At 54.2% G+C, this 10603-nt stretch overlaps 1 protein-coding gene across 6 annotated transcripts; it reads left to right on the forward strand.

The window, feature by feature from the left end:
- Positions 1-274: 274 nt before the first annotated feature.
- On the forward strand, positions 275-6619 carry CITED1 (Cbp/p300 interacting transactivator with Glu/Asp rich carboxy-terminal domain 1). Of its 6 annotated transcripts, XM_007992070.3 has the most exons (4): positions 1565-1797; positions 2846-2966; positions 5332-5456; positions 6021-6619. In XM_007992070.3, exons 2-4 carry the CDS (start codon positions 2954-2956, stop codon positions 6540-6542), a joined length of 660 nt encoding a protein of 219 aa, XP_007990261.1. In that variant the 5' UTR covers positions 1565-1797; positions 2846-2953; the 3' UTR covers positions 6543-6619. The 6 variants fall into 6 exon arrangements, with proteins under 6 accessions (XP_007990265.1, XP_007990263.1, XP_007990261.1 ...); XM_007992074.3 differs by lacking the exons at positions 1565-1797; positions 2846-2966 and adding an exon at positions 275-1243; XM_007992072.2 differs by lacking the exon at positions 2846-2966 and having other exon boundaries at positions 1399-1797.
- The last annotated feature ends 3984 nt before the right edge of the window (positions 6620-10603 follow it).

A 10603-nucleotide genomic window follows, 5' to 3' on the forward strand; every position in this document is an offset into this window, starting at 1 on the left:
GTTGTTGCTGGAAGGCAGCAAAAAAAGAGCGGCAGGGAAGGGGTTGGCGGTGATAGAGGGGTAATCCTGATGGCCTTCCTGTAAGAGGTAAGATGGGAATTTCTTGGCTACAAAGAACCCAAATTGAGATGAGGGAGAAGACCCAGACCTCTTTCCAGTAAGAATTTGTAAGACAACATCTCTACCCAAGAAAGACGAACTCCGAATGCAAAACGTTATTCTTGCTAGACGGGAATGATTACATAATCATAATAAAACAACCTGACATCGTGGGAAGACAGGAGGAATCTCCGCGAACCCTGGGGCAAGCTCTTCGTACCCCGTTGCCTACTGTTGGCTTTTCTGCGAGCCTCGTGAGCTGCACCTGGCCCCACAGTCCGGGAGAGTAGCATTTCTCCGGGTCGCATCCTGCCAGCCTCCTGCCCTGGATGACCACAGAACGGAAACCCTCCAACCCAACCCCAGCTCAGGACTTCAAGGAACGCCACCGCTGCCATATAGGCCTTCCATGCGACTCTGCCCAAAATCTGGCAACTTCAAGAGGAAAAGGAACCCCCAGCCTCAGCTCTTCAACGAATGAGATAGTACAGCCCCCAAAAAGGCAGACAGGCTCCAAGAGAGCCCTGCAGAAAACTAGTGACCATTCCCCCGTCCCGTGTGCGCCCCTCTCTTCCAGGTCACTCCTTGAGCCCACAGCTCTCTCCCAAAACCCCTGAAGCCCGTTTTAGCCCCCGACTAGATTTAGGTCAGAAAACAGACACTAACGGCTCTCCTTTGCCTCAGTGAAATTACTAAGTGGAATTTATTGGGCAAGTCCACGCAGGGCGGTGGGGAGAGCCGGTGTCCCGGGCCGTGGCCCCCGACAGCTTTAGAAGCCGGGCACCGGCCAGGGCTCCGGGCGAGGGGTGCCCATAACCCGGACTCGCCAGCCCCACCCCGGGAGCCGTGGCCGGTCCACAGGGCTGCCGGACCCTCGTGGCCGCGTGGACTCCGTTCCCCAGCCGGCCCTTCGCTTTCACACGATCCGCGGTGACTGCACCAGCTCGAGCGCCTTTAAAGGGCCACACACGCCAGCCGCTGCTATAAAAATGTTCCCGGCGGCACAGCTGCAGAAGGGGCACCGCTGAGCTGCCGAGAGGAAGCTCGCTCTGCCCGGCAGCCCTCTTGTAGCCCGCCGGCGTGGGGCCGTTCCCGGTGAGGAGGAAGAGAGCAGCGGACGGCACAGCACTTGCGCGGGCCCTCCGTGAGTATCCAGTTCAGATTTTGCCACCAACTCGTCCATGAGCCAGGACATGTGCTAATAATGCCCTAAGCCGGTTATAAAGACGTGGAAATTGGGGGGAGAAAAAAAAAGGGGGGAAAAAAGGGTCTGTCCTTCCTGGGATTCCTAGCCGAGGCCAGTCTGCTGCCGTGTGCGTGTGCGTCAGGGCTCTCCGGGCGGCAATGGGGGCTTGAGACCCGGGTCCCCAGCGCCGGGAAAGGAGCGCGGTGGCCGCCACCGCCACCGCCCCGGAGTCCGGCGCCGAAGCTGCGGGCGGGCGGCCGGGCGGGCACCGGCTCGGGCCGGGGCTGCTTGGCGCGGCACTGTGCGGTGCAGCGGCGGCGCGGTGCGGTGCGGGCTTTTCCCAGGCGCCCCGGGGTCGGGTGGCCACCGGCGCGGCCGCGGGCGCTGAGCGCGACCGGTTCGCTGCAGCGGTGGCGGCGGCGTGCGTGCCAGGGGCTGGGGGCTCCGCCGCCTCTCCTGCGGCTCACCGAGCTCCGCGCTTCCCTCTCTCTAGGGCAGGCGGCTTCTCAGAGGTAAGCCGGGCCGCCGGGCTGGGCGCCTGGCTGGGCGGCGGGGCCGAGGACTCCCGTGGAGCGGGCGTGGGGAGTGGGCGACCGCCAGGCGGGCCGGAGGGTTCTGGGGAGTCTTGTTTTCTGTTGGAAAGCTGCTCTGCTGGGGGCGAGGGGCCGCCCGCCTGCCCGCCAGCGCTCTGGTTCGCTCGCCAGCGCGCCCCCCTGCCGGCCAGCGGGGCCGGGCGCCCGCTTCTCCCGGGGAGACGGCAGCACCTTTTCTCCCCGCGCCCGCGCTTTCTCCAGCTTGGCTTCCACCGACTTTGCTAATCGCCCGGACCTCATCTGTACGCTCTGGCTCCGGAGCTGCACAAAGCTCAGATTTCCTTCGGGGAATGAGGCAAGAGGGGCTTTTGGGGCCGAGTTCAGTGGAATTGCGGGATGGAAGTTAGCGAATTAGGGCAACTTGCCTCTACTGCCCAGTCGACCTCAGCTCTCCCCTCCCCCGACACACGCCCACACACACACACCCACGCGCACACCCCTCTCCCTATAAACGCGGGCTGGCGAGCAGCGCGCCGAGTCCCTGCTTCGCAGAGCACCGGACTTGGAATCAGAGAGACCTGGCTGCGAATCCCGGCTCCGCCACTTTCTAGCGCTGTGACCTTGGGCAAGTTACCGCACCTCTCCGGGCCTCTCTAACTCTTCTCCTAGCGGGGTTTTAGCACTGACCGCAGGCGGCTTGGCTAGGGGGTAGGCTCAGCCTGCGGCCGCGTCGAATGCTCAGCGGGCGCTCAGTAAGTGTTGATGAGGCGCGGGAGTGGCCGCCGCCGGCGTCGGAGTGCAGACTCGCCGCGGAGGCCGACACCCCGCGCCCCTTCCCGCCTGTACATGCTGTCTCTACGATCAGTTCCTGATACAGCACTTGCGGGAACGGACGCTCAGGGCCCCGGTGGCCCGGGTGCTCGCGCCCGCCGTGCAGGGGATGCTCCCGGCCGCCCCCGGTTCCGCGGCTCCATCTGGGATGCGGCGAGGAGGGCAGCCGAGCTGTCCGCAAACAACGGGCCTTTAGTTTTCAGGTGGCGAAACTGACTGGTCTGGTTAGAGCGCGTCCAAGCCAAGCCGCAGTGCTGTTTGGATTTTTAAATTTCTCCTTCTGAGTGAGAAAATAGCAATCGAGATGGAACCATCCGGTTGGTGCCATTTTAACTTTTGGTCCCCCAACAGGTTAAAGATGAGGCCCCCACCTGCCTCTCTCTTCTCTCCTTCCTCTCCCCTTCCCATCCCTGTCTAGGCGGGAGGGGGCTGCTCGCCCAAGGGAAGGCCTGAAGCGAAGAGCGGGCGGCGGGACTGGGAACTGGTGGCCCGGGGGCCGCGAGGCATCAGCCGGCGAGGAGGCACTTGTTGCTCTAGGTTTCCCAGCCGCTTCTCGCAGCCGTTTCGCTGTGGTCAGCTCGCGGCTTGGAGAGCGGACTGGGACGTTTCCGCATTGCCAAGTATTGCCTACGAACAGGCTAGAGGGTGGTGGAGGAGGGCAGAAAACCGGGGAAGCAGAGCCAGGGATGCCGATGGAAATGCGATTGCTTCTTCAGACGCATTCAACAACACTTACTGAGCGCCTATGGAGCACAGACCCAGGCTGGGGTCAGGGTGGGTGGTGGGTCAGTGATGGAAGGCAGAAGATCTGAATGGACACAGGGTCTCTTCTGGGGGAGCTCCCAGACTGAAGAGGGAGGCGCGGTAAAATGGTCTTCCCCCACAAACTGATATCAGAATAGAGACAGTTTTTTTGCTCGTTCTCTCTTGAATTTGCTAATGTTTATCTTTTGGTTTTGCTGTTGTTGCTGCTGCTCCTGTTGTTTTTTTCTTCGCTTTGTACATTCGGGTACCAGGCGGCAAAAAGGAGGGTGAAGGCTGGATAGGAACGGGAAAAGATGGACAGGGCCCCCAGACGTTCTTCTTAGGACAGGAAAATTGTCTGATACTGATCGTGCTAGGGCTCTTGAAGACGACATGTGTTACACTCCTTGTCGGTGATCACTTGCTTTTGAAATATTTTTCTATGGTTGCCTCAGAGAAGGAGCAGGGCTTCAATCAAGTGATGATGCGGGACCAAACAGCTGATATTTTTTCCTCATATTTAAAAAAAATATGTTTACCTTTTTCTCTATTTTTCCCTCTCCTCCCCCCCATCCACCCAAGTAAGCAATGCAAAGATGATACAGAGAGGTACTAAGTGGCCACTTTCTAGAAGTGTCTAAGCAGATTCTTAATGACCGCTGTGGAGTGGAGAGTGTCATGGAGAATCCTAGCCTCCTTGGAAAGATTAGAGACTCTTTCTAAGGTCCTCAAGATTCTCTGGACCAAGAGGTATTTATAAATATGAAATTCTACATCTCTAATTGATCATGAAGGCTCGAATATATGGGTTTTTTTTTTTTTTTTTAAGAGACAGGGTCCCGTTATGTTGCCCAGCCTGGTATCAAACTCCGGGACTCAGGTGATCCTCCCACCTCAGCTTCCTGAGTAGCTGAGACTACAGGAGGGTGCTACTGTGCCTGGTTATGGGACATTTTTTCTTCTTTGGAAAAAGGCCTCTAGGAAAATAAGTTGAGATTTTCAGAGGGTTGTTTATTTTCTGGTTTGGTATTCTTTTGCCCTCATTCCCTTATCCTTTGGCACTTGAGCCAGGAAATCACTTCTTTGGAAGCCTTTTGAGTCCAGCTAGGTATGGTGACTTAGCCAGTGGTCAGGTGAGGCATATGGGCATAGGGGTGCTAGATTCTGCTCCCAGAACTGCTGCTCCCTGACTAAAAAGCCATTGAATCTCCATGCCTCACTTGTCACTATAGATGGGAATGGCTGGACTCAGGTTTCTGGGGTAGGCATCCTAGGAAAGCCCAACGCTGGGGCTGTCTTGGAAGGGGCTTGAGACATGGAGGAAAGTGAGACATTCCTAGCTTCTCTGGCTGCAGCTGCCCCAGAGCCCCCAGACTACCCTAATCAGCCTGGCTTCTCACAGGCGTGCCCAAGGCCATGCTTTGGAGCTCCATGACATTTGCACTGGGGACTTTTTCCTTCCCTGTGCTGCAACCTCTGGCTTTCTAGGTCTTCCTTGCCCTGACTTCTTCCCACATTCTCCCAGTCCCAGTGGAGGCCCCTACTCTCCAGTCTGGATGCTAGTAGCCCATTGAGACAATATGTTGTCTACTCAGGGACATTCCTGTCCTCCAAACCAGGAACAGTGCCACCTTCACCCCCACACATACAACTTGGGACTGTGAAGTCACTTGCATGAGGAAGCAGTGTGTCCCATCTTGGTGATATGGGTAGGTGGCTGCCTGGGCAGTACCTGGCCAATTCAAGCACCTTTCCTGCCTCAGGCAAAAGTTCCAGCTTGATGATCTCCCTGTGCTCGGGTCATCTCTGGTCCTGGCTCTAACCCAGTCGCCATCCTTGCCTCGTAGCTGCATGGCGTTGCCCTGCTTCGGGCTTTGCTAGTGCTTTGTTGGTCACTGAAGCCTTTCGCCCTTACCACTGCTTCTTCCTCACTTGCAGCACAACAGCTCCAGCTGGCAGCATCACTTCCTGCCAATTTATCCAACTTCTACCAAGGCTCTGAAATGCCAACAACGTCGAGGCCTGCACTTGATGTCAAGGGTGGCACCTCACCTGCGAAGGAGGTAATTTTTGCCATTTTGCAGATAAGGCAGGGAAAGACAAATTTTCCGGGGTCATGGGCCAGGCCCTCCTAGGTGCATTACCCAGTGTCCTTGAGCAGAGAGGAGACAACAGGGCTATCTCTGGAGAGAATGAGAACAGCTTCTGCCTAAATGTGGTCAGATTGAACCCACTAGGGGTGTTGAAAGATGGCAGGGAAGGGAGCAGAGAAATCGAGTTGGAGCACAACCACTCTGTTGAAGAGACTAAAGTGAGTCTGAGAAGAGGGACAGCAGGTGCCCTTTTTAGGATGGTGAGGTGGAGGCTATGGGGAAGGAGCTGAAAGCGGTGAACCCACTTAGGGCAGCAGATGCTCCAGCACTAGAACTGGGGTCTGGCCTCAGTGCTCAGAGCCATGGCAGCAAAAGGATGCTTGAGGTGGGAGCCTAATTTTCAAGGGGGTATTCTTGCTACCTCTCCACCTCTAGTCCTAAACGAAGTGCAGGTAGGAACCCTCTAAATCTGCTGAATGGTGAAGGACAAGCCAGGAACAGGGTTACTGTGGTGTGCTTTTCTCTGTCTTCTAGGATGCCAACCAAGAGATGGGCTCCGTGGCCTACTCCAACCTTGCGGTGAAAGATCGCAAAGCAGTGGCCATTCTGCACTACCCTGGGGTAGCCTCAAATGGAACCAAGGCCAGTGGGGCTCCCACTAGTTCCTCAGGATCTCCAATAGGCTCTCCTACCGCCACCCCTCCCACTAAACCCCCATCCTTCAACCTGCACCCCACCCCTCACTTGCTGGCTAGTATGCAGCTGCAGAAACTTAACAGCCAGTATCAGGGTATGGCTGCCGCCACTCCGGGCCAACCCGGGGAGGCAGGGCCCCTGCAAAACTGGGACTTTGGGGCCCAGGCGGGAGGGGCGGAATCACTGTCTCCTTCTGCTGGTGCCCAGAACCCTGCTATCATCGATTCAGACCCAGTGGATGAGGAGGTGCTGATGTCGCTGGTGGTGGAACTGGGGTTGGACCGAGCCAATGAGCTTCCAGAGCTGTGGCTGGGGCAGAATGAGTTTGACTTCACTGCGGACCTTCCATCTAGCTGCTGATGCCAAGTGTCCCTAAAGATGGAGGAATAAAGCCACCAATTCTGTTGTAAATAAAAATAAAGTTACTTACAAAGAGACGGGCCAACTAGAGGTGTTCTTCATTGAGATCTAATGATGTGTACTATGGTCTGATGTCCCTTTAGCAATTCTGAGGCCCATGGCGGGGTTGTGGGTGGCTAGCTGGGAAGGAGCTGGATGGGATGTGAGGAGAAGGGAGGGTGAAGGAGACTGTTCACTGAATTCCTGCTGCCAGTACCACTGTGGCTATCTCCTCAGGAGTACCTGGTCTTATTGCCCTAAGACTCCAGGAACACGTGGCATACAGGGGCTGGTTGGGGACTTTCTTGGAAGAGAGACTGATCAGACCTTTGTGCAGCCTCCTTGTCACATGCACATCCAAGTCTAAAGGCACATCCCTGACCACATGGCACACACTTCACCAACTCTAAAAGCCACCCCCACCCACTCTCTAGCCCCAATCTGATTGACCCATTAAGGCCTTTCCTTTGCCCTCTTGCCCATGTGCAACAGACAGATAGGGCTGAAGAAGGATCCCGTGACCTAGGAGCTAATATTTCTCTGGAAAATTGCAAAAGCAACAGACTCCCATCATTAAACTGGGATTTGAGGTGCCTTCTCCAGTCCCCTCACATAGCTGCTCAGTCCCCCCAGCCTGGGACACTCTGAGCCAATCTTGAGTGTCCCTAACTCCTACCTTCCTGGCCCACCCTGTTTGAGCTTGCCTCTCCGTCTTAGAGATACACATCAGGGCTAGGATTGACAAGTTCAACATTTGGCGATCTATCCCTTGCCTTTCTATTAACTGCTGAGGTAGCAGTGGCTTCAGAAGCATGCCAAGTGACAAGGCAGTGGCACTGCACTGGATCCTGGCCTTGTGATATGCTGATAAAGCCTTGTCCTCATGTTGATACAACCCAATGTCCTGGACACTCTGTCCATGTTTCGGACTCCCAGACAGACTTCTTCCTTGAACGCTGAACACGACTCTAATCAGCCTCTCAGGATGAGCAACAGGCCTGCCCCCTAGCAACCACTTTTAAAAGAGTGTGCTAGCAGGGGCGTTGATTGGGAGCATGAATTACATGAAGTTTACCTTTGAGGGAGTTCCCCATCTCAGAAGGAGAAAGACAGGCACAAACAAATTATAATAAAACAGCATTTCCTAGAACACAGGGGGAAGGTGTTATTTGATCCCAGAAAAGGAAACAGCTCCATCTGCCTGGGAAGTCTGGGGAAGGCTCCTTGTATTGAACTGGCTTATTTGTTTTCATATTTCACAAGTAATAAATCAATGATCCAATCTCCTTGTAAAAAGTAGAAGCTTTGCAGATGAGGCTAAAGTACCCTTTGACCAAATCTCTCCCTCAATCCTGAATGCCTCTGGTTCTCCACAGAGGTAGCAACTGTTTACCTGTTTGTGGTGCATCCTTGCTGGCCTTGCTCTCTGTCCTTACATAAAAGTATATCCACCCAAAGAAAGTTTTGGCTTTTGAAATAAGACTTGAATCAGCCAAGGGAAGAATGAGTGAGGGGAACAGCTATTAAACAGGCACAGGCACATGAGAGGGGCTACAGTGGCTGAAACCAGGAGTTCAGCACACAGGCTATGTCACAGGGCTGGTAGAGGGGGCAGGAAGAGATGAGGTCGCAGAAGCTCATAAAAGGCAGAGTCCATAGGGCCTTCTGGAAACATGCCTTCACCTTAGTGCCACCAGTCCTGTGGCTCTGGAAGAATCTCTGGAGGTCTGTGGGAAAGCAAATAGTTAAGCAACTTTTAACATCTCGTTTTTAAGATGATTTCAATAAAGGTGGATGGTTAGATTCATCTAAGGCTGGGAACAGGGAGACATGGGGTTTTGAGGGGGCTGATGAGACAGGGGTAGGAAAACGGAGAGGGAGGAAAGGAAGCCTGGAAGAAGGTGGGGAGAGCAGAGGAGGCTTGAGGGTCTCAGGTCTGTGAGGAGAACACAGGAACTGGATTGGGGGAGCTCGGAAGGGAGAGGAAGGAGGGACCTGAGCTCCCAGGTCATAGGATCCTTCTTCGGCCCTATCTTTATATTGCACATGGGCAAGACTGGGGGAGCTAGGAAGGGAGATGAAGGAGGGTCTCAGATGCACAGCTCCTAGCAACACAAGGGCAGTGTGGACACAGGCATGGCGGCTGAAGCAGAATGACAGGATGGGGATGGAGCCGAACTCTGAATGGCTGGAGGGTCCCAGGGTCCCTCCCCTGCTTGGGCCTTCAAAAAACACAATTCTGGCCAAACTAAACAGGTCAGCAGGCTGCATTCAGCGCCTGGTCCCCAGCTTGACACCCCTAATCTCTATGAGCATAAGCTCTGGAACTCCCAGTATGGCAGTAGTCCTTGGGGTGGGGAGAAGCTTGAGCCAGGGGCCAGTGCCTTCAGGAGGGAGATGGGCTGCTTTGGAATCATGGGGGTGACAGGAGTGTGGCTGGGAGGCAGGTGATGGTGGGGAATGGCCTGAGCAGCTCTAGTATATTAACCAGAGTCTCCAGAGAAACAGAACAAATAGGATAGAGACATACAGATATACATGTGTTGGCTCACAAGATTATAGAGGCCGAGAAGTCCTACAGTCTGCTGTCTGCAAGCTGGAGAATGAGGCAAGCCAGTGGTGTAATTTGTCGGAGTCTGAAGGCCTGAAAAGGTGGAGGATAGTGATAGTGTAAGCCTTGGTCTGAGTCTGAAGACTTGAGAAACAGGAGCACAGAGGTCCAATGACACGAGAAGATGATGTCCCAGCTTAGACAGAAACAAATTCACCCTTATTCTGTCTTTTTGTTCTACTTGGGCCCTCAACAGATCAGATGATGCCTACCCACATTGCTGAGGGCAATCTTCTGTCTTCAGTCTACCCATTCACATGCTCATCTCTTCTGGAAACACCCTCTCAGACACACACAGAAATGTCTGACCAGCAATCGATATCCTTAGCCCAGTCGAACTGACATATAAAATTACCCATCAAACCTAGAGAAGGTGCTTCTGAATGAGGAGGGAAAGCAGGAACTTTGGCAAGGCAATCCTGCCTCCTGGTGCCAGCGGCCAGAAATGTGGCCAACTGAGCAACCTCTTCTCCAGAGAGCTTGGAGGGAGAAGGCATGGGACATCCTGAAGGGAGAGTCAAGGCCCTGCACAGGGGCAGACGAGGACGGCATGGGTCAGTAATTGTTTATTGCTAGAGAAGGAAAGGGAGTAAGAGAACTCCACAAGGCACAGTGGAGGAAAGGCAGGCAAGTCTCAGTCTTTGAGACTTGAGGTCATGTTCAGACCTCTAGAGGCACAACCAGACACATTCATTCATTAGGTTACTAGAAGATTCCTGAAGCCAACTCCAAGTCCTGGCCTGGAATAGGCCCTGGGGGCTAGGAGGCAAGGTACCCAGATGTACACAAGTAAAGAACACTGTCTACCCGCAAGGAGCTTGCTGCTCAGTACAAATCTGTAGCCAAGAGCACCTCCTAGAGCAGTGCTGCTCCCTAGGGACAAACTAGAGAGCACTCTGCTCCTGCATTCCAGGAACTCATAACTCAGTGGTGGAGATAGCCATAGCCTTGAAAGATGAACTATATTTCCATCAAGCAGCAATGCTGGTGGGGGCTTGAGTGGATGGCATGGACTCCAGGCTGAGGGGGCAATTGGAGCACAAATACAAAGATAAAATCGGGGCACGATGTAAACAAGAACAAAATGTTAGAAAACCCAAGGCTTTCTCAAGGATGTCCCGCAGCTTGACTTCCTCAAAGGGCAGAGGACCGAGAGGAGGTAGGGTAGAATCAGATCCTGCAGTTGTTAAGACTTTATTCCACAGGTGAGGGACAATCTCTCATTCCACAAATAAGGACTGAGCACCTACTTTGTGCCAGGAACAATGCTAAGCACTGGGAATATGTGGTAAGCACATTGTCCTTGCTCTCATGAAACTTCAAGCTTAGCAAGGAGATAACCAGTAGTCAAGTGATCATGCAGATAATTAAAATTACAAATCATGAGAAGTGATGGGAAGAAAAGGTACAG

The sequence above is a fragment of the Chlorocebus sabaeus genome, chromosome X (genome assembly GCF_047675955.1).
Source record: "Chlorocebus sabaeus isolate Y175 chromosome X, mChlSab1.0.hap1, whole genome shotgun sequence".
NCBI lineage: Eukaryota > Metazoa > Chordata > Mammalia > Primates > Cercopithecidae > Chlorocebus > Chlorocebus sabaeus.

Bases quoted from the DNA above. Each gene is read 5' to 3' on its own strand.
- CITED1 (XM_007992069.3), top strand. From the start codon at position 2,215: ATGGAAGTTAGCGAATTAGGGCAACTTGCCTCTACTGCCCAGTCGACC. The intron at 2,444-5,331 runs GCAAGTTACCGC...CCTCACTTGCAG, and splicing joins TTCTAGCGCTGTGACCTTGG to CACAACAGCTCCAGCTGGCA. The intron at 5,457-6,020 runs GTAATTTTTGCC...TCTGTCTTCTAG, and splicing joins GCACCTCACCTGCGAAGGAG to GATGCCAACCAAGAGATGGG.